Consider the following 22,766-nt stretch of genomic DNA (forward strand, 5'->3'; position numbering starts at 1 on the left):
TGCATGGTTCTCGCCCTCCCTCCTCGAGGGCTGAATCAGTTCCTAGGGAGGCCTTCCTGAGCCATGCCATACAGAACTGGAACTCCCACCCACAACACGCATTCACCCTCTCCCTGGGCCCTTCCCTACTTTATCTTTTACACTATCTCAAACAGTTCTGCTTATCCTGTTTATTGTGTCTCCACTAAAATGAGTAATAGAACGGAGACGATCCTGGCCCCCTCACAGGGAGGATTGCACCTTTTCCTTCTGTCTCCAGTGCCCTTTTCCTGTTCCCTGGTTTCCGCATACCACAGATCTTCCAGAGCAACAAAAGTTCCAGCCCCTGGCATCGTGGCCCACATCCACATCCCCTAAGTCGCCTCTTCGCTTACACCCTCCCTGAGCTCCCAGCACATGTACCTTTCTTCACCCGGGCTCTGGGATTCACTTCCTGGTACCAGAGGCATTTGTGGCTCCTGCCAGGCCTAGCAGCAAAGCCGGTTAGCAGCACACATGAGAGTGGGCCCAGATCTGGGTTCTGATGCCCACCAGGTGACGACCAACCCCTCAATGGCTTACCAGCTCCCAAAACTTGGAAAACAAGTTGAGAACCAGCCCTCTTCTCTGGTCCCAGGGCCCATACCAATTTTAAGGGTGGACTTCATGTCCCTGACCCTTCTTTCCAGGTGTCTTTGAACTCTGCAGATTAATGACACAACTAGGTTGGAGGGTTTCATGAGGTTTTAATAATAATCTAATAATACTGTTAAACAAAAACAACAGATACGTGTCCTTCACTTGCAAAGACACATATGCACACACCTTCTCTTCCTCTCACATAGACTCTGAGGTAGAAAGTGTACTGCCTAAAGTAGAAAAGTACTCAACGGGCTGAGCCATGGCCCAGACCACAGGCTCACAAGCACTTGGTTGAAAGGTGGCCGCTTGAGTGCAGGGCCAGAGGCTGGGCCGGCTGCACTGAGGCCTTGGGGAGGCTGACGGGGGCCACTAGCTGGACATCCCCGGCTTCCAGCATGACAGCCCACTCGGGTAGCTGGAGAGGGTAAGGGATAAAGCTCAGGTGGCAGCTGATCTTGTTCCAGCCTCCAAGGAGAGAATATTCCTGCCACAGAGAATGCTCTCAGTAAACATTTGTTGGATGAACACAATGACAGGCGAGGCAGAGAGGAAGAATTCTGAACACATCCTGGGGATCCGGGGCCTTCTAGCCCAGGATCGGGGAGCCAAGCCGTGGGACAGCACCTCCACCTGTTATTTTAGAGGTGGCCAGGGAGGTGAAAATACCGTCTCTAGGAGCTTTGGGGTACCAGCTCTACTGGTTGGTGGGGGTGGGGTCGGGTGGGGAAGGGGGTCTCTTCTTTCCTCCCAAAGTGTCTTGTATGTAACTGGAGCCCTTGACTCTCCAGGGCCCTGCTGTTCTCATCTCGTTCTCATCCTCGAAGGCAGGCCTGTGTCTTTACTCAACTCTGGTCTCCAGCGCCTGGCCCATCGGGCATCAAGCGCTTCCTGAGGGAATCCAGGCCCGTAGCAGCATCATTAGCTTATCTTCTGCATTCTACCAGTTGATTCCATCTGTTCTGTGCCTGCCGGCTCGGGCCTCACCTCAAAGGACCCCATTCACCTCTCCCTTCTGTGGCAAAGCAGCCTCATCCCTAACCCTGGGGAAAAAGTTCCGAGCCAAGTGGGTCAAGCGCCTGTTGTGAGGCAGCGGACGGCCCTCGAGGGAGCGGACGCCCTGGGCCCCATCCACCCGGTCGGGCTCCCAGCGGCAGCTCGGGTGCAGCCAGCGGTAGTACACGAGCCGCAGCGCCAGGCCCAGGAGGAAGCAGACGCCGCTCGCCGGCACCAACACCTGCAGCGGGATCCCGCTGGGCAGCCAGGTGACGTGGGTCAACCAGGTGGCCACCACGAGGACGCTGTCACTCAGGAGGAACAGCAGGTGGATGGTGGCGCGGCCTCGGGTGCGGCCCTCGGCCACGTTGAACCAGGAGAAGTACAGAATGGTGGCCACGGTGGCCCGGTACAGCCACTCTGAGCAGGAGTCTGGCATGAAGTCCGTGCCCTGCAGCCAGACCCACGACAGCAGCACCAGCCACAGGCCCAGGAAGTGCAGGGCCACGTAGTGGGGGAAGAGGGCAGAGAAGAGGGCCACAGCCAGCACGCGGGGCCACAGCAGCAGCAGGTTCCACAGGAAGTAGAACACAGAGGAGCCCAGCCCCAGGCGCGACCTGGGGGGCAGGCAGGTGCGCAAGGCCCGGTGGTAGTCAAGCAGCGCCCACGAGATGCCCACGAAAGACGTGCAGATGCCGACCCCTGTGGAGAGGAAGCGGGCACAGGTGAGCCGTGCGGGCAGCCTGCCTGGCCCTCCCTAGAAGGCACGGGTACCACCCCGAGGCGGGGGTCAGAGCCCCCGAGAGCTGAAGGGGAAGTGCACTGGAGAACATCTATTCACACAATCGAAAATAGAGCCAGGCTTCAGATAGGGAGTCTGCCCTTCGCCGCAAGGCGTAACTTTTCAGGTGCTACCACGATGAGATTCTTCCAGGATTGGGGGGGGGGGGGTTGGGCTGTGCGACTTACATACCCTGATCTGCACCCTTGTCACCCAGCATCTGGCGCCCCGGGCCCCTGGCCACACCCGGAGCACCGTTCAGGGCCCTGTAACCCATCCTTTCCCAGAAGAACCTTTCTTGGCACTGAAAATCAGTAATCCTGGCTCCCTGTGTGTAGTCTCAGAAATGGAAGCAGGAAACCCCAGGGGTGGCAACCGGCCTGTGGCGGAAGCTACCCTCCAGGCCGGGAGGGCCGGGCCCTGCCACACAGATAGAACGTCCTGGCTCGGACTGGGCCTTCGTCTTGATTTTTCAACACTCGAAGTTTACAGTGGAGATCCTCTCCCACCTCCCGGACTAGAAGCACCAGGATCTCCAGGGCGGGTGAAGGCAGCACTGGAATGTCTCTAGAATGCTCACTCCCCGGCCCTTTCCCACTGCGGTCCGTCAGCAGATGTTTACTGGGAGCCTGTTGTGGACCAGGAAGCCACCCCCACCCTGGAAGCAGATCTGGGGCAACGTCCTTTCTAACTAGCCCACACTAGGTCTCAGCGGGGCTGATATCCTTGCCGTTTGCCTAGCGTGCTGCATTCGCTGACCTGGACAAGCTTAGCCCACAATATCGGGTAGGCCAGGAGCACGTGCCCTGTGAGCTCCAGCCAGAATTTCCCCTAGAGTCACCCCCCCGCCAGGGGACCTGTAACACCTCACCCCCTTCTGTTTGGGGTCTTAGCACACAGTCATTCTCTATTGCCTTGTCTCTGAGCTCCTCCAGGGTACGAAACATTCTGCTCCCTTGGGGTCCCCAGCAGCCCAGTACCTGGCACATGATAGCAGCTAACTAAATGTTCGCGAAATAAAAAGTTAGGGAAATCTGTCTCTTCCCTCGCTCCCTGCCTCCCCTACACACACAGTGGAGACCGTCCCCAGGAAGCCCTGACCCTAGACACCTGTTTGCGGCTGCAAACAGACAAACAGAAGTATGTGCCCAGTGAGTGCTGTGTGCCCCGGTGCAGATCACTTCTCCTCCCTGCACCTCTTGCCTCTCGCGTCAGGTGGAGAGAAGAAGGAGCACCAGCCAGCACGGCTGCCCGCGCTACCCCCCGTCCTCACTCGGAAGGCCAAGGAGCAACTTCCGAATTGAACGCAGAGCTGCCTAAGGGACATCCTCCTGTTTTCTAAGCAGCCTTGATCGAAGAGTGAAAACACTCCTGCACTTCGTCGGAAGCCCCCCCACGCCATAAAGGGGGCCTGGCCACCGGCCCGTCACTCACACTGGTAGGGCTCGGCCCAGCCGCTCTGCAACACGATGGCCAGCACCAGCGTGAGCTGTGGTGTCGTCTCCAAGAAGGTCTCGAAGAGCCGCAGCATGCTGATGTCCAGGGTTAGGAAGTCGGCATAAGCCAGGTCAAACTCGGAGGGCGCCTCCTGCTGCCACACGAGGAGCCCCTGCCGCAGCCCCTGCACACACCTAGGCAGGCGGGGTATGGATGCCCCGAGGGGCCGGGTTAGTGTCCGCTGCGCTCCACCTCCCCTCGCCCCGGGCCTGGGTGCGGGCGGGCTCCAGTCCGAGCTCATCACTGACATGCTGTGGGGCCCTGGGCACGAGTGACTTAACCTCGCCGAACTCGTTCTTCATCGTAAAATGGGGATGGGTACCAACTACCACCGCCCGGGCTGGCCAGGATGTCCCGGGGTCATCACAAACCCTGTTCCATTTACTCCGTACAACACCCCCATTTGACACATGGGGAAACAAGACCAAAGAGCTAATAAATGGTAGAAACAGGATTCGGACCCAAAGCTGTGTGAATTTCAAAGGCATACTATGAAACTGCCCCAGGTGGTAGTTCTCAAATTTTAGCAAGCCTAAGATTTTCTTAGGACCCTGTGGGGGAGGGGGGGGCCATTGAGAGCTTCTGAGCACAGGCAGGATAGGTCAGATTGTGCTGTAGAAAGATCTCTCTGGCCGTGGAGAAGTGGAAGGGGAAAAGCGGTAAGACCGGAAGGAAGATCCATTTAAGAGGACTGTCCAGAGTGGTGGGCATGGAGGCAGACACAGAGTTAAGGGAGCCCAGAGGTTGGACAGACAGGCCCGGGTGACCCATTGGCATGAGGGGGGCAGTGGAAGATGCACCCTGATCTCCCCCACCCGGAACTGTTCTTAGTTGGCTATTGGGAGGTGAGCCCATTCACTCAGTGCCAATTCATTCATCAGAAATTTACTGTCACTTCCCCTGGATGGACTTGACAACACACTAAAGGAGCAGGGGGGCAGGGCTCTCCCTCAGCAGGAGCCTCTGCCCTCCTTCCTGCCCATTCGGCATTTTATCGAGGCCCGTGCAGTCCCTCACGGAAAACTGCAACATTCAAAGCTCCTCTTGTCCACTCCTAGAGGCTCAATGCAGCTTTGTCAAAGCAAGATCTGGAGAGAATCTGCAAAATGGATTCAAGAGCAGATCCTGGCTCCAGCCACCCCATCCCAACCCAGACCACATGGTGTCCTGACTCCATCGCTTGACTCTGATCCCTTGGTTTCAGTTTCTTCATCTCTAGAGGGCCCTGCCAGTTCTGAGAAGGAGTATAGCCCGCACAGATTTTCTGGAACCCAGCCTGTGCCCAGCCCTGGCTGGCTCAGGGGACACGGATGAGTCAGACCCCATCGCTGTGCTCTTGCTTGCTCTGGGGACGAGAGGGTGAGGAGGGGAGGAGGGGTTGAGGGAACAAGCTCTGCTCTGGGGGTCAGGGCTGCTGAAGCTCCTGGGTGACCCCGGTAATTTGTTGAAGGCTTACTCTGAGCCAAAGCAACTTACTGGTCTTATTTCGTTTAATTTCGTTTAATCCCTACCAAACAGAGGCAGGCGCAACAACCATCCCCACCAGAACAATGAGTAAACTGAGACCCAGAGGGCTCAAGTGACTTGCCCAAGGCTCCACCCACAGCAAAAAGGAACATTTTTTGTATGAAACACATCACCGGTCTGCCATTACACTAGAGTCCACCAACAGCCAAGCACCAAGCGAGGCACACTCGCTCTTGCCTTCACTCCCCACAACAGGCCCGCCAGCCAGACCTGTCTCTACGTTCCTGCCGCCTTTTCACAGAGGAGGAAACTGAGGCTTAGAGAACGCAGGAATGAGGCCACAGATGGTAAATTAGCTAGCATGGGAGCCCAGACAGGTCTGACTCCAAATCCTGTGCCTCCTTTTCTTCTCTGGGCTTCAGTTTCTTCCCCAGTGCCAGGGAGGGTAGGGCTAGATGGGCTCTGAGGGCTCTCAGCCGGCCTCTCTTTCTTTGGGGCGGGGCGGGGGCGGAGCTCACCTGTCAGCACAAGTGCCCACAAGGGCTTAGCTTGCTCTCCTGGGCCCCCGATCCTCTCCTTCGCACCCCCTTCCCGGTGTCAGGGCTCTCCCCGGTGCTAGTAGCCCGGCCGCAGGTGCCGCTGGGCTCCGTTCCGTTTCCCTCTTCCCGAGGGCGTGGTGCTCACCTGTACAGGTAGCCCAGCTGCAAGAGATGCAGCAGCGCCAGGCAGCGGCCGGGGGGCTGCGACGCGTGCAAGCCGGCGGGGTCGGCGCGCAGCCAGACCCAGCTGAAGAGCTGCAGCGCCACCGAGGCGAGGCCCAGCAGCGCCAGCACCAGCGCGGCCCACAGGTAGCGGCCGCTGAGCACATACTGGCCCGCGGCCCACAGGTCGGCGCCCAGGTCGATCAGGAAGGCGGCGGTGCCCAAAAAGCCCAGGACCACGTCCCAGAAGAGCGCGGCGCGGGGCAACCGAGGCATGACCCGCCCGCCTCGCCCCCTCCTCTCCTCCAGGCTCCGACCCGCCCTCCCCGCCCGGGGTCGCCGCAGCAGGAAGGAGGCAGGCGCAGCCCTAGGGGCCGCCCAGGGCCCGGACCTCCTGGGCGGGACTTCCCCGTCCCGCCCTGTCCGGGGCGGAGCAAGGCCCCGCGGCCCCCGCGCCCCCGCGGCTGGGGGCGCCCGTGCTCCCCACCCCTGGCCGTCTGCGCCCCAGAAGGCCGCCCCCGGCCGTGGCCCTTACCCGCACGCAGCCCCGCTGAGCCCCGAGGACCGCCAGGCCCGAAGACGGCCCGGCCCGGCCACACCGCCCTTCCTTAGCTCGGCCGACTTCTAATTGCCTCGCGTTGCAATTGAGGCAAAAGAAGGCCGCAGACGACGGAAATGGCCCGGGGAGTAGCGCCCGGGCCGCGACCCCTCACGTCCGCGTTGTGGCAAAACAAAAAGGCCCGTTCTGATCCCCGATTGCGGGACTTCGCAGAGTGTGCCTCGAGTTCGAGCGAGGGCCGGGGAGAACGAGGGCACGGGATCCCTAAGGCGCATCTTCCCGGGGGCTCATTTTACTCCGATTATCCAAATGCAGGGGGGCCCGGGGGTGGGGGGACGTTCAATAACTGTTCAGTAACTCTGTACGGGAGTTGCCAGAAGCATTGTTTACATATGAAAAGGAAAAATGCACAGAATAAGATGCTCCAGGAGCATTGTTTTTCGGATTTAACTTGGAAAAAAAATGTGCTGGGGTGGGGGGAGGTCTTGGGCGCTTCCATTCCTGACGCGGCTGCTCCACGCCAGGTCCCGCTGCGGCCGCCGGACACGTGTGGCGCCGTGGCCCCGCGGGGGAGCGGCCGGCGGGCGCCCCCGGGTCAGGGCGCGAGCAGCGCGCGCAGGCCCAGCAGCGCCGCGAGCAGGAGCGCGAGCCGGGGCGCGGGCGCGGCGCCGGGGGCGCGCAGGCAGGCGGCGTACGCGTCGAAGGCCACCTCGCGCAGCGCGCACACGTGCTCGGCGCGGCAGGCCGGGCCGCAGGCCTCGCGGTCGTAGCCGACCGAGTTGTAGACGTAGTAGCGCTGCAGCGCGCCGGGGTCGTCGGCGATGCGGCCCAGCGCCGCGTGCATGGAGCGGGCGCCTGCGTCGGGCTCCCCGTAGGCCTCGGTGAGCCGGTACTCGAGCTCCCAGAGCGGGGTCCCCCGCGCGTTCGCCTGGCTCAGGTTCACGAAGTAGGTCACCATGTCCTGGAGAGAGGGCGTGAGGAGGGCAGGCCGTGAGGTGCTGGCAGCTTCCACCCCCCCAATCCTACACCTCGCATTGCCCCCCCCCCCCCCGATTCTTTATAGCTCTAACAATCACCGCTGCTGGTGAGCATTTCCCACTTGCGGGGTATGCCTGGTATGCTGATGCGGTAACTGCACTTACTACCCCCATTTCACAGATGAGGAAACTGAGTCCTAAAGAGGTTAGTTAATTCATTTGTCCAGAGTCCTACAGGTGTTTAGTGGCAGAGGCGGGTTTGGAATCCAGGTTGGTTTTTTTGTTTGTTTGTTTGTTTGACAGAGAGAGAGAAGGAACACAAGCAGGGGGAGTGGGAGAGGGAGAAGCAGGCTTCCCGCGGAGCAGGGAGCCCGATGCGGGGTTCGATCCCAGGACCCCGGGATCATGACCGGAGCCCAAAGCAGACGCTTAACAACCGAGCCACCCAGGCGCCCCTGGAATCCAGGTTGTTAACCCCGTGGCCTACTCATTTTCTGTCCCAGGTACGCAGAGAAGCTCAGTAAATATTTACAGAATTCATGGATAAAAAGCAACTTAAAGAAGTGTCAGGGAGTGCCTGGCTGAAAGAGGTTATGGAATTGTGGTTGAGGAGAGTTTGAGGTACACCCAGGACTCCTAGGATCAGATGCATCTTCAGAACTAGAATCCGGAAAGGCTTATCTGTCCGATGCTTTCCGCTTAAATTTGTGGGCCTGCCTCAGGTCACCAGCCGTGGGCTAAGAGGAGCTGCCATGTATGGAGGGCAGCTTCCCCCCGGGGCACGTTACCTTATTTCATTCCATGCTCTCCAAACCCTGTGAGGGACTGTTACTCCCATTTTACAGATGAGCAGAGGCAGGAAGAGGTCAAAAATCTCATGAGGGGTGGAGCCAGGATTCAAACCCAGGCCTGTCTGCCTCCTTTCCTGAGAAGGCACGTTGGGGGTGGAGGGCATGGGGAACCAGCTGGTGACTCCTCTGCTAAGGCCCTCTGAGTGCCCATGTGGACAACAGGCCACACTCTTGAAAGACCTCAGACCTCTTCTCTGTGTACACAAGGACCTAGGTCATCCCATCCAGTCCCTGATTTTAAGTGTCCTCTCTCAATCACCCGATTAAATCTCTATACCCTCCTCTTCCTGGGCCTCCAACTTGATACCCAGCTGCCTCGTCCTGGGCATTTTCACTGGGATGCCACTTAGACCTCGCCAAGTTAACAGGTCCCAAACCAGACTTCTGATCTTTCCGCTGAAACCTGCTCATCCCACAGTGATCCCAGTTCAGTAAAGGGCAGCTTCACCCCTCCAGGCGCTGAGGCCAAAGCTTGGCTCGTCTCTTTCTCTCACACCTTCATCCAGCCCACCAGCAAATCCTGCCTTCTCTGCCTTCAGCAGACATCCAGGATCTGGGGCGTCTCGCTGCCCCACTGCCACCCCCTGGCCCATGCCACCGGCGCCCCTCGGTGGTTATCGTGGTCACCTCCTAACTCACCCTCCCCCTCACCCCCCATTTCTGCCCTTGCCCCCTACAGCTTGTTCTCTGCATAGCTGGCGGGGTGATTTTGTAATATTGTAAGTCAGAATATTTAATTCTGCCCCAAACCCTCCAGATCCAGAGTCCTAATCACGGCTGACGGGATCTGACCTCGTCCCTCCCACCCTCCCCTTGTCCTTCCTCTGCAGCCACGACCTCCTCACTCTCACCTGACACACCAAGCACAGTCCCACGCAGGACATCTGACTTGCTCTGTCCTCCGCCTTCCCCGGATACCCGAGTGGCTCCCTCCCTCAGTTTACTCAGAATTCACATGTCACCCTATCAGTGACACTTCTGTCCCACCCACCTCACAGCATGCACGTGCGCGTGCACACACACCCGACAACGGGCACACCTGCCCCCTCACTCTGCTTTGTCCTTAGTGCTTCTCTCCACATCATACTTAATGTTCCTTATTATTTATTGTGTGTCTCCTGTAAGAACATCAGCTCCAGGACAGCGGTGACTTAGTCACTGTTCACTTACGTAACTCCTGAGCTCAACACAGGGCCCGGCTCATGGTAGATGCTTAGTACATTTTGTTGAATAAATTAAGGAATACTATTTCTTTGCCATTTCAGCAATCACAAGCCCATCCCAGGAAATGAGGGGTTGCTCGATGAGTTAGGGGCCTGCTTTGGCTGAGGCCTAGTCGGTGTAGGCATGAGGTGGGCAATGGGCATGAGGTCACACTGCAGGAGGCCTTGAACACCAGGCCAAAGAGATCCAGCTTATCTTGTGGGTACTGGGGAGCCATTGAAGGTTTTTGAGCAGGAGAGAGACAAGTGCTTTAAAAAGATTAGTGCCTTCTGTAGTATGTAGTAGATGAGCTACAGCAGGGCAGGGCTAGAGGTAGGGAGGCCAGGTAGGAGGCTGTGATCTAGGGTGAAGGGAGATTTGGGGACAAAGAATTGACCTGACTTGGTTGCAGATTTGGAGTGGCTCAAGGGAACCTGAGCTCTAGAAGAGGGTGGATTAGCTGGAAGGAGTTAGGCAAGGCCGTGATACATTCAGGTCCCTCCCCATCCTCCCCCTCCGGCCCCAGCAGACCCAGGGCTCCTGACCTGCAGGCCCAGTGTGGCTCGGTCGTATTCAAATACCCGGATGCCTGGATTGTTCGCCCCGTTGACCACTCCAGGTAAGGTGGTTTTCCATGGGGTGACTCCAGGGGTAAGGAACATGACACTGATGGGAGCACCTTTCAGGAGAGAGACCGTGGGACTGAGAGAGAGGCTGGCAAGAGGAGGAGGGGGGTGGGCGGGCAGCTGTCCTCCGCGGCGAGTACCTGCATCATCGTAGAACATCCGGAAGCTGTCGGTGTGGTGGTGCCCGAAGAACTGCCCTGCGATGACTCGATGGTGCTTCCGGACCACCTTCAGGTACTCCTCATTGAAGCCCTCCCGGAACCACGCTTTGTTCCGCGTCTTCTCGAAGAAGCCCGGCGGCACGTGGCCAATAATGTACACCTGCAAGGAAAGGGTGCCCAGGAGGGGCTCAGGGGTGCCCCCCCGACCCCTCACTGCCACCTCGCAACACCTGCCCCTCTCGCCAGAGGCAAGCAGACAGGCTCCAAGGTCCCCCCAAAGCCCGCCCCCAGGCAGATGCCAGCACCCTGAGGCCCCAGCAATGATTTTACCAGGTTTCCCACCTCGTGCCTTCGCACGGGCTAAGCCTGCCACCTGGAGTACCCTTCTCTTTTTCCCAGGCTGCCGTGAGGATGGGAAAGGCCCCTCCAGGCGCCAGGCTGATGAAGGACCCTCAGCGATATCACTATGGGCCCCTTGAGTGAGTGGCTGAGTTTGTGCAGAGGTGGGAGACTTGTTCAGGAAGTGACCCCAGAGAGGTAGCAGGTGGGGGTGGGAGCCCTTACCATCTCCTTAGCTTGGGACGCCCGGGTCAGCACATCTTCCAGCCACCGGAACTGCTGGCCGGGGTCCGCCATGCCAGCCGTCTGCTCATTGTTGCTGTAGTACAGATTGGTGTTGAGGACCACGATTCGCCCAGCCCCACTCAGTCCCGGCAACTTCTCAGAATAGAAGGCACCTAAGGTGTCACAGCCAGGGAGAATCTGAAGGGTCCCTGCCTCGGGCGAACACGCCTCTGGGGCCCTCCATCTCCCCCCTTCTCCAGCCCTCGGGTCCTCCCTTCCCGTCTTTCCCGTAGGAGGGGCATGGTGAGAAGAGCGGAGGCTCCGGAGGCCCGCTGCCTCGGCTCAAGCCCTGGCTCCAGCACTTATTAGCTGTGCAGCTTGGGAACAGTTTGCCTTCAGCGCTCTGTGCTTCAGTTTCTCCCTTTCTATAATGTGAAGAACGATAAGATGCGTCTGCCCCTCCAGATCCACTGGCAACCCTGTTCACTCAACTCTCTGTCCCAGAAGCTGATCTCGGTGGACTAAATCAACGGGTTTCTGGTTGGGTTTGACCCGCTGGGACTGAGGACAGGGAAGAGAGTAGCCAGGGTCACCTTGGGCTGGCTGTGTCTCTGGATCAGTGGTTCTCAGCCGCTGATTTTGTCTCCCAGGGAACGTTTGGCAGCGTCTGGAGACATTTTGGGTTATGGCGATGGAGGGTGTTACTCGTATCCAGCATCCGTGGATGCTACTGAACATCCTACAATGCATAGGGCAGCCCCCACGATGAATTATCTGGCCCAAGATGTCAGCAGTGCCAAGGGTGGGAAACCCTGCCCCTTCCTTATTTCCATGAGGAGTCTTGGAATGTGCCGAGTGGAGTGCCTGGCACCCAGTAAATACTCAGGAAATGGTCACTTAGGATCCTCGTTACAGCCGTTGAGAGCATGGGCAGCGCAGTCGGCCCTGGATTCTGCTCTCAAGTCGGCCCCTCTAAGCTGGCTGATCTTGGCCAAGGGACTCGACATCTTCAAGCCTCTGTCTCCTTATCTGTAAAATGGGGATAAAATCAGTACCTATTTCCTGGGGTCGTGGTGGGGACAAAATTCGATCAGACCTCGGCAGACAAGGAAGTACTTATACTTGCAAATGGTGCTGGTACCTTCTTTGAAGAGAGCGATGGATTCGTTACTGAGCCAGGGTCTCCACAGTTCTGCTACCTGATCATAGATGTTGTTGCTCCCTGCCGGGAACTGGTTTTTGGGGTGAAAGTCATGATTTCCCAAAGCAGCGTAGACTTTGGTATCTGGGATGAAAAAGAAACATATAAACATATTTATGTGAAAGTGCTCAGTGGAGTTGGTACTTTTCAGGCTGCCCCTGGCCGTCGGAGCCCATGGGGAAGAGCCGTAGCACGGATGAGCGAAATACAGAGATAAACAGAAAACAACATTCAGGAGATTCTGGCAGCACATTGCTCAGACCTGGGAAGGAAGAGCAGTGAGTTCTCCGATCCCAGTTCCTAACCCCATTCCCAGCAGAGAGTTTCCTGGTGGGAAGGAAGCAGCAGAGGACGGGAAGAAGAAAGCTAGATCTACATAACCTTCCCATCCCTTCTGAGTCCCTTGGTAATGCAGTGCTTCGCGTTCTCGTCCATTCCAGGTGCAGTTACAGTTGGGGAAGGGGTCTGGTTCACCGTGGGAGCCTTAGGAGTTTCACGCATTCCGTGATTCAACAGGTGTTTATTGACACCTCGTGTGGGCCAACACATAGACCCCGGAACCAGGCACCCAGTCCCAGTCCCAGGGGCCTCGAAGTGCAGTAGGGTTGACAAGTATTAAGTAATTAGAGGTGGGAGGATTGTCACAAAAAAGGGAAGAGCCTCTTGCTGTGGAAGTGGGGATCAGGGTAGGAGTCGGGGTCAGAGAAGGAAGTGTGGCTTGTGAATGACCCCTCAGCGGGAGGGAGCCCATCAGATCATTTCCTTTACGTCTGTGTCTGACGAGCAGTAGTTCCTCAATAAATGTTTGACAAGAAACAAAAACTCCTCTGAGCTCAGGGTAGGGTTTTGCCCTTACAGGAGCTTGGCATTCCCCAGCAAGTGAGTGACCTTGAACCAATGAGGGAGGCGGGCGCCTCTAATTCCCAATGGGGAAGATGTTTTCACCAACTTTTTGCCCTGGAGAGCCCACAAGATCTGGGAGGGCTGAAAGCTCCGCAGAAGGAGGAGGTCGGAATCCCATCAGGAACTGTTTGCCAACCCAGAAACCACCTCTGTCACTGCCTGGAAAAACCACCTCTTTAATATAAATGCCAGCAGCCATTAAGAATCCTCTTAGAGGGGCGCCTGGGTGGCTCAGTCGGTTAAGAGTCTGACTCTTGATTCGGCTCAAGTCATGATCTTGGGGTCGCAGTCAGCGGGGAGTCTGCTTGAGAGTCTCTCCCTCTCCCTCTGCCCCTCCCCCCCTAAAATAAATAAATAAATCTTAAAAAAAAAAAAAAAGGATCCATTTAGAAAAACACAAACCCCTGGAATTCCAAGGACAGATGAGAAGGGAGGGAATCTTTCCCCTTTTTTGCTGCTTCTTTGTGCCGGGCACTGTGAGAAGCCCCTTACGAGCATAAACATGCGGGCACGACCTGGCATCTAGTTCACGGCCAAGTTCCCTCCTCCTAGAATGGTATCTCACTCCTAGTAGAGACTCAGTAAATATTTGTTGACTAGATGAGTGAGTGGATTACTTAATCCTCACAAAAACCATTCGGTCAGGCACCATGATTTTCCTCATTTTGTGCAGACAGGAAACGGAGTCTCCAGGGCATTGCCCAGCCGGAAAACTGGCAGAGCCTGAGCTGGGAGCAGGCTCTGCGTTCACCTGCGTTCGCCGCTCAGCCGTGCTGGAGAAAATGGGCCAGCGTTCACAGTGACTCTGATGGGGAACGCAGGTGGCACATGGCAGGAAGAACACATGACACATGTTGTGGACCCAAAATCTCGAGCTTCGGTCCCTTCCTCCTCTCCAGCGATTTGCCTGACGTCTCTGTGCTTCGGCTTGTTTATCTATAAAATGGAGAGTGTTCTGCTTGACCTGTGTTGCTATAATTCTCAATTAAGATAATGTCTCCTTTCAGTTCTAATATATTCTTATTTTAACATCTCTACAGGTGGGCTGTGACTTCTCATTGAGGCCACAAGAGAGCACCGTCATACTCTAACAGCACTTTTTTCCTTAGCAATACATAAGATAATAATGCATCTAACAGTCGATGGCACCTTGGATATTAGGAAATTCAATAAATGTGCAAGTGTGTTATAAACGAGAGGATCTTCTAATTTACATTTGTATGTGAACTCATAGTTGTAAAGCATTTTCTTTTTTTTTTTTAATATTTTATTTATTTATTTGATAGAGAGAGAAAGAGCACAAGTAGGCAGAGCGGCAAGCAGAGGGAGAGGGAAAGGGAGAAGCAGACTCCCCAGTGAGCAGGGAGTCCGATGCGGGACTCGATCCCAGGACCCCGGGATCATGACCTGAGCCGAAGGCAGACGCTTGACCGACTGAGCCACCCAGGCGCCCCTTTAAATCATTTTCTTGTCCATTATTTCACTTTTATTCCAGAAGCCCCTGCGGAGCAGAGGAGAGTGCTCAGAGTCAGATCTGAGTTTGAATCCCTCCCTAGGAACTGACTAGCTTTGAGCCATCCATGCCTTATCTACACGTCCAGACAACGGTGCATAAAATGATTCACGTTGAGGGAGGCCAGATGCCTCGAGGTCAGATGTGGGATGGTGACAGCAGCTGAGGGCCCCCCCTGGAGTGGTGGCGGGGGTGGTGGGTCACAGTGGTGCTCAAACCAGGATTTGTGTCCCCGCCCTTGTCACATGACCTTGACCAGTTTGCTTGACCCCCGGGCTCACATTTCTCACCAGTAAAATGGAAATAGTAATAGCATTTCTCTCCAGGAGCATCACAACAGAGAATGAGCTACAGCATATCAGATTCTTAGAGCAGCGCCTGACGCTTAGCACTCAGTACAGAGATACATGTGGTTACTACTGTGCTAGTATTTATTTTTATTATCATCAGTCCATATCCAGGGCCTGCGGATCCATGTCTAAGACCTTTAGAGGATGCACCTGTTCCAGAACCCGAAGGAGGTGGGGGTAGGGGCTAGCGGGCTGCTCTGACAGGTCCCCAGCTGACAGCCTGAGGACCTGATTCGGTCCCTGGCACCTTGTGTTCGGCACAGCCTGCCTAAAGACATTTTCAGGGGCGCTAGATGGGGCATGCAGATCCCATTCTCCCTGTCACGTCCCATGGGACTACCGCCACAACCACTCACAGGCTCTGCCTGCTCTCCTGGGCTCAGAAGACCTTGGAAGCACCGAGAACAGTACCTGGGCTGGAAATCAGCATCTCCCAGAGGCCCCGGGAAGCCAGGATGGTTTAAGGGAGGTGGATGGCAGCTCTGGGGCCACAGCAGGACATAGGGCTACGTACGAGTCCCCATGAGACCAGCCGGGAACGATGCCTATAAATAACTGCAGGTGCCCCGAGAAGGGGCTGTGAGTCGCTGTAAAACAGGCTCGGGCAGAAAGCAGTGAAACGTCAGGCGTTTCCGTCCATAGGATTCTGCGTGGCAACACAGGCCAGGGATGGCTCACGTTCCGCGATCGGTCACTGTGAGACCTGGCCAGCAGCCGGCGTCCTCCGTGGTGGACGGTCCTCTCTCCACCTCTAGCTGCCGTTGCTGTCCCACCCCCACGGGGCCAGACTCTGCCTGGGCTTCAGGCAATGCTGCGGGGGCGGGGTGGGGGGGAGACCCCCGACGGCAGGGGGCTTACCTGGAAAGACCTCTCTGATGAGCCTGGTCAGGCGCCCCACGATTCCCAGCACCGCTGCTTCTCCCAGTCTCTCATTGGGCACGTGAGGTGTATCATCACTGCAAAACACCACCGAGCCGGTTCCGTGTGGGCAGCTCAGGAAGGGCCCCGAGAAAAGGAAGGGAAGCTCAGCCATGAGGAGACAGGCCGTGGAGCTGGCCCCCAGCAGCCCCTGCGAGGGAAGGGCCAGGCTGGAGGCGGGAGTCACGCAGGACAGAGTTCAAACCCGGGCCCTGCCGGGGACCTGCTGTGGGTCCCCGGGCTGGCTGCTTAACCTCTCTGAGCCTCCACTACCTCATCCGTAAAGTAGGGATAAGAATGGTACCTACTCCTACAGTATTTGTGAGATTTTAATAAAGCGGGGGAAATTATATATATAAAATGCAGACGAATGGGACCACTCTCTTCCTTGTAAAGAGCGTATTTCCCGGGCAGCTGTCCTAACTTGAGCTCCAATAAAATTCTTCTCCTCTTTTAAAAAATAAATAAAAATTAAATTAAATAAAAGGCAGAATAGTAGCTGCTAGGTTGTAAGTAGTATTATTATGTAAAGAGGGAAGCTTGGGGGCGCGAGTCCCATCTGCAAGTCCCCAGGGAGTTTGGGGTGGAAAAGCCATCTCTGAGTCCTGCTCCGTTCCCCAAGGGTCCTAAGGAGTTGGGAGCTGGCATCAGTGTTTACAGTTCATCTCTACAGCAGATCCTGGACCAGCCCTAGGACCGTTTAGTCCCCTGTTCAGCTAACCTAAATTTCTGGATCCAACTTAGAAAAGGGGCGCATGGATGGCTCAGTCAGTGAAGCATCTGACTCTTGATCTCAAAACAAAATCCACCCCCCGCCCCCCCGCTTTTTTGCTAGTTTGAAGGATCTAATTCTTTCTTTTAGAAAGCACTTCCAGTTTCTACAGGTTACCCCTAAGGGACTGAACTCGCCCTGAAAAGTCAAACTTTTTAGAAACTGAATTATAAAAGGTCCCAGAGGTCATCTCAGTCAATGTCCTCTGTCTCTGCAAGGTCCCAGAGATTTCCCAGAAACATCATGTTTCTGTTACAGGATCCTGAATTTCCCAAAGCAGTCGCCTTTCCCAGAGGGATCCCGTCTTTCAGAATGTTCCTCCTCAGAAAATCCAGAGGCTCCCTGAGCACGATCCCCCTTGGGAGCAAGAGTTCAGGGTCAGAGCCTAAAGCTCACTCTCTTCTGAGACGGATTCCCGAGCTGTTGTGTCACATCTCTGATTCCTGCCAACTGCAGGGTCCATCTGAGGGTCGTTCCCGGTCACTCCCACGCCACACTGAGGGCCAGCTGGGGGCATCATGGGCCTGATCCTGCCCTCTACAAGTGTCCAGTGAGCAGGAAGTCAGCGCGCCAGCCAGCCTTCCTCACCAGCCCCCTGATTACCACTTCCTGTGAGATGGAGTCAGGTTCCCTGGAAAGCTCCCACATCCCCCAGTGACCCTCTCTCCCTGCTGGGATACAGTGGTCAGTGGGGTGGTCTGCATCGCCCACAAGACGGGGAGCTCCTTGAAGGCCAGTCTGGGTTTGTATCATCTCGGTTCCCCAGCGTCTACCCAGGGCTGAGCACAAGACAGGCTGCCCAGCAAGGGAGGGAGAAAGGAGCCAGTGAGTGAAGGGTGGACCACGAGGGGCAAGGACAGCCAGTTCTGAGGGAAGTTGGAGGACTCGCAGCTGCATCCTTGGATGAGATGCAGAAACAGAGTCTGGCTGAGTAGAAATCACCCAGCCCACAAGCTATCCTCAGGCAGAGCGGTGCTGTGACCAGTGAGAACCCCCGGGGCCAGGGCAGCCAGGACCACTTTCAGCCCCCCTACCTTCTTCCCTCCCCGCATGTGGATCGCTAAACCCCGGTGGGAGTGGCCCCAGTGTTCATCCCCTGCCTTAAAATCTGGGAGTTCTTGGGGCATCTGGGTGGCACAATCTGTTAAGCCTCTGACTCTTGACTTCAGTTCAGGTCATGATCTCAGGGTCATGGGATCGAACCCCTTGTCGGGCTCTGCACTCAGCGGGGAGTCTGCTGGGGGTTCTCCCTCTGCCTCTGCCCCTCCTCCTGCTCTCCCTCCCTCTCTCTCTCTCTCTCAAATAAATACATAAATAAATCTTAAAAAAAAATAATAAAATCCAGGAGTTGTCCACATACCCAGATGTGCCATGACTGTGTCCCCAGCCTCAGAGAGAGCTGCGTTCTGCCAAGGCTAGGAGACACAGAGGCAAGGGCACGGACCGTGGGACCAGCCAGGCCCACAGTTTCTTGGGCAGGCTGTGTCCCTCGAGCTTCAGGTCCATCCTCTCTGAATCAAGGCTGGTGTGAGGACCAAGGGAGCTACGTGGGGAGGGTGCCAGGTCTGCAGCTGGCACCCAGCAGCGGCCCGGTGAAGGGTGGCTTTTGTGGTTGCTCTCACCCCGTCCAGAGGATGAAGTCTGGCTCCGGCTCGATCACCTTCATGGCGTAGATGGAGGAGTTGATGAGGACCCAGGGAGAGTCGCAGAGGTAGTCGCCCCAGGGGCCTGCGCTGGGCACCGGCTGGGAGCCAGCTGATGGGCACACCTGGAATGGGTCTTCGGAGACCTTGTAGTCAGGGTCAAGGTGCAGGTCAGAGATGTGCCAGAACTTCCCTGCAGGGGAAAGGAGACCCTCTTTGATGCTGGGACCTCCCCGAGCCTGGATGGGGAGGAAGCCCTGGGGGGAGGCCCGGCTGGGAGAGAGCAGGCTGCAAACGTGAAACAGTTTCCTCAGAAGCCAGGGTTCGGAGAGAAAGAGTCACAGGTCTGACTTTGCCCAGGGAGGCCCTGAGAGGAGCAGAGAGAAAGCTTGGCTCTGTCCCTGACCTGTGAACCTTGACCCGTGACCCTTGACCCTCTCCATTTCCCCACCTCAGGGGACCCAGCGGCGGGGGTGGGGGAGGGGGTGGGCTTCAGGACCCTCAAAGAATCCTTTGGGAGTTCTAAGCGGAGTGCTTGTTTGAAAGCAAAGTTTGGGGAGTACCAGGGTGAAGCACTCAGGCTCTGGAGCCACCTACAAGCTGTGTGACCTTGGGTGAGTTGCTTTACCTCGCTGAGCCCAGAACTAGAGGCAGATCTTCTCAGGCTCCAGGGAAATACATAAAAAAATCTGACCTGAGAAGAGCCTTACAACACGAATTACACTGTAAGATCTTGTGCATTAATACCAACAAAAACCTGGGGAGTATGTGTGAAGATGGAGTTCAAGAAAAGGAGGGACCCAACTACAGATTGGGCTGAAACTCGCGTGTGTGTAGTGGTTGGTGATTCTGGATGCAGCTGGGAGTGGTCCTGTTTGCCGAAGCGGTCCACTGAAACCTGGTCTCAGCTTCCAACCAAGGCTGGCCGAAATGCCAAAAATCTCTTGGCACGAGGGGCACCCGGCTGGCTCAGTCTGAGGAGCATGTGACTCTTTTTTTTTTTTAATTTTTTTTTATTATTATTATTTTTAAGATTTTATTTATCTATCTGAGAGAGAGAGAATGAGAGAGAGAGAAAGCACATGGGGGGGGGGTCAGAGGGAGAAGCAGACTCCCTGCTGAGCAGGGAGCCCGATGCAGGACTCGATCCAGGGACTCCAGGATCATGACCTGAGCCGAAGGCAGTCGCTTAACCAACTGAGCCACCCAGGCGCCCCGAGCATGTGACTCTTGATCTCAGGGTTGTGAGTTCAAGCCCCATGTTGGGTGTAAAGATTACTTAAAAATAAAATCTTAAAAAAAAAAAAAAAAAAATCTCTTGGTGTGATCGAGAGAAAGGAATTCCAGCAAAGAAACAGGCCACATGGGATGGATTTGTCATCCGTACCCAGCACAGGGCCTCGGATAAGTAGTTTCAACGATGCTTATTGAACAGATTTGGCCTCTGCCCTAAATCCTCTGTTTTTGGCTAAGACAAGGGTGAAGCCTGGGATTTCCTCACCCTCCATCACTTCCTCCTCCATTTCCTGTGTCACTCAGTGCCAACAGTCAATCCCCCCAGCCCCGCTCCCAGCCCAGGAAACCCGGCCCGGGCCTGGAAGCCCCCGGCTTCCCAGGCTTGCTTTCAGGGTGGATAGCCACGGCACCACCCAAGCCACAGGACATTCCTTGTGGCTCTAGGAGAGGCCCGAAGGTAAAGTCCAGCCCCTGATCCTCTCTCCAAGACTCCCCCTCACCTCTCCTTATCTAAACCTGGTCCCAGGAAAGGATCAGAAGCTTGTTTACACTAAGGTGTAAATGACTGATTAAGTCAGTCATGATCCCTCCCAAGGTCATTACACGGTCACCACAGCCCTGGAGGCCCAGTTGACCCTCGGACAATGCAGGTTAGGGGCACCAACACCCACACAGTCAAAAATCTGTGCATAACCGGCTCGCTCTCTTTCTGCCGCCATCTTGGTTCCGCGTTCCCCTCACAAGTTTTTAAGAATATCTGACTCTGGGTTGGGCAGCAGAAGGGATCCCAGTCAATTCAGGCCTCCTTTTTATTCCCTTCAGAAATGCCTGGTGAAGCCACAGAAACCGTCCCCGCTACAGAGCGGGAGCTGCCACATGTGGCCCCAGGCTGAGACGGGGTCTGGAACAGAATCTGACAGTGATGACTCAGTACCAGGGCTTGAGGAACATGATTCCACACAGGCAACCACGCAACAGGCCCAGCTGGCAGCAGCCGCTGGAATCGATGAAGAACCAGTCAGTAAAGCAAAACAGAGCCGGAGTGAAAAGAAGGCACGGAAGGCTATGTCCAAACTGGGTCTTCGACAGGTGACAGTGGTTACAAGAGTCACTATCCGGAAATCTAAGAATATCCTCTTTGTCATCACAAAACCAGATGTCTACAAGAGCCCAGCTTCAGATACCTACATAGTTTTTGGGGAAGCCAAGATCGAGGATTTATCTCAGCAAGCACAACTAGCAGCTGCTGAGAAATTCAAAGTTCAAGGTGAAGCTGTCTCAAACATTCAAGAAAACACACAGACTCCAACTGTGCAAGAGGAGAGTGAAGAAGAAGAGGTTGATGAAACCGGTGAAGAGGGTAAGGACATAGAATTGGTCACGTCACAAGCAAATGCGTCAAGAGCAAAGGCAGTCCGAGCCCTGAAGAACAACAGTAATGATATTGTAAATGCTATTATGGAATTAACAACGTAACCATCTGAAAACGAGGACTTTTTTTGGTGTTTCAAAAGAATAACTGCAGCTTGGTTTGAAATTTGTGCTGTTTCTATCATTAATAAAGTTATGGCTTCTTGTTGGATGAAAAAAAAAATCTGTGTATAACTTATGACTCCCCCAAAACTTAACTACTAATGGCCTGCTGTTGACCAGAAGCCTTTACTGATAACATAAACAGTCGATTAACACATATGTTGTATGTTATATGTATTATATGCTGTGTTTGTACAATAAAGTAAGCTAGAGAAAAAACATTATTAAGAAAAATCATAAGGGGGGGGGCGCCTGGGTGGCTCAGTCATTAAGCATCTGCCTTCGGCTCAGGTCATGATGCATCGGGCTCTCTGCTCCGCAGGAAGCCTGCTTCTCCCTCTCCCACTCCCCCTGCTTGTGTTCCCTCTCTCACTGTCTCTCTCTCTCTGTCAAATAAATAAATAAAATCTTTAAAAAAAAAAGATAAAGGTAAATCATAAGGGGGCGCCTGAGTGGCTCAGCCGGTTAAGCGTCTGCCTTCAGCTCAGGTCATGATTCTGGGGTCCTAGGATCAAGTCCCAAGTCGGGCTCCCTGCTCAGTGGGGAGCCTGCTTCTCCCTCTCCCACCCTCCCCCCTGCTTGTGATATCTCCCCCCCAATAAATAAATAAAATCTTTAAAAAAAGAAAAATCATAAGGAAGAGAAAATACATTACCTTACCGTATCAAAAAATCTGTGTACGAGTGGACCTTCGTAGTTCACATCTGCGTCATTCAAGGGTCAGCTGTACTGATCATTATCCCCATTTTGCAGATAAGGAAACTAAGGCTAAGAGGTCAACATGCCTGAGATCACACAGTAAATGGTTAAGGTCATGTGGCTCTCTATTTTCTCCCAGGAAGGTGTGATTGCTAAGGAGGTAAAACCAGTACCCTTTTTTCTTTTCTTTTTTTTAAGTAGACTCCATGCCCAATGTAGGGTTTGAACTCATGACCCTGTGATCAAGAATCAGATGTTCTACAGACTGAGCCATCCAGGTGCCCCAAACTGTTGCCTTTTTATTTTTGATATGTCTTTTTGTAGACAGTCTCTACGGGCATGTTTCTCTTTTACCCAAACTGAGAGTCTTTGTTTATAATTGGGGAAATTCAAACTTGTCATACAAATTGTGATCAATATATGTGAAATTACTCCTACAGAGACAAAATCCCAAGCCAAAGAAACTAATTGCCCCATTTCAACTAGTACATGGGCAGAGTTGGTGGGCTCTCCTGAGCCCCTGCCCGGAGACTGGAAGGGGGTCGCACCTGCTTCCAAGCCTGAGGCCGGGCTGGCCAGGTCAGATAGGGTGAGAGGCCCTTCCTTAGCCCTTCTCTCTGGAGTGCGGTCCTCTGGCTTCCTCTGAAGACCACGCAGAGACCATTCCCCTGCCTCCAGCAGGCTCTTCTTCAACTAACCATAAAGAGGGAGCAGTTCTGCCCCTTTGATGTCAGCCCTCTAAGAACTCAGGGAACATTGCTTCACTCCAGAAACTCCTTGTCCGCTGACGGGCTCACATGTCAGCTGTCGGTTTCTCTCTTCCCACAAGCTCCAGTCTAGTCAGAGTATAGAACTGAAACTCCTTCCAGCCTCCCCCGGATTCCTAGTGGTGTGTGTGTGTGTGTGTGTGTGTGTGTGTGTGTGTGTGTGTGTGTCTACGCATGCGTGCGCCCCAGCGGCCTGACTCCAAGAGAGGCCAGGATAGTGGAAAGAATGG

General features: G+C 55.1%; 2 protein-coding genes and 1 pseudogene across 2 annotated transcripts; 1 reads left to right on the plus strand and 2 right to left on the minus strand.

Moving 5' to 3' along the window:
- Nucleotides 1-705: 705 nt before the first annotated feature.
- On the minus strand, nt 706-6,393 carry XKR8 (XK related 8). The gene is made up of 3 exons (XM_036070677.2): nt 6,044-6,393; nt 3,830-4,026; nt 706-2,316 (listed from the first exon to the last, which is right to left on the minus strand). Exons 1-3 carry the CDS (start codon nt 6,334-6,336, stop codon nt 1,607-1,609), a joined length of 1,200 nt encoding a protein of 399 aa, XP_035926570.2. The 5' UTR covers nt 6,337-6,393; the 3' UTR covers nt 706-1,606.
- Nucleotides 6,394-7,118: 725 nt separating this feature from the next.
- Nucleotides 7,119-15,598, minus strand: SMPDL3B (sphingomyelin phosphodiesterase acid like 3B). Its single transcript, XM_078071743.1, has 6 exons — nt 15,380-15,598; nt 12,143-12,286; nt 11,002-11,174; nt 10,417-10,597; nt 10,196-10,329; nt 7,119-7,580 (listed from the first exon to the last, which is right to left on the minus strand). Exons 1-6 carry the CDS (start codon nt 15,396-15,398, stop codon nt 7,215-7,217), a joined length of 1,017 nt encoding a protein of 338 aa, XP_077927869.1. The 5' UTR covers nt 15,399-15,598; the 3' UTR covers nt 7,119-7,214.
- Nucleotides 15,599-20,238: 4,640 nt separating this feature from the next.
- Nucleotides 20,239-21,131, plus strand: LOC118521875 (nascent polypeptide-associated complex subunit alpha pseudogene; annotated as a pseudogene).
- The last annotated feature ends 1,635 nt before the right edge of the window (nt 21,132-22,766 follow it).

The sequence above is a fragment of the Halichoerus grypus genome, chromosome 5, assembly GCF_964656455.1.
Source record: "Halichoerus grypus chromosome 5, mHalGry1.hap1.1, whole genome shotgun sequence".
Lineage (NCBI taxonomy): Eukaryota > Metazoa > Chordata > Mammalia > Carnivora > Phocidae > Halichoerus > Halichoerus grypus.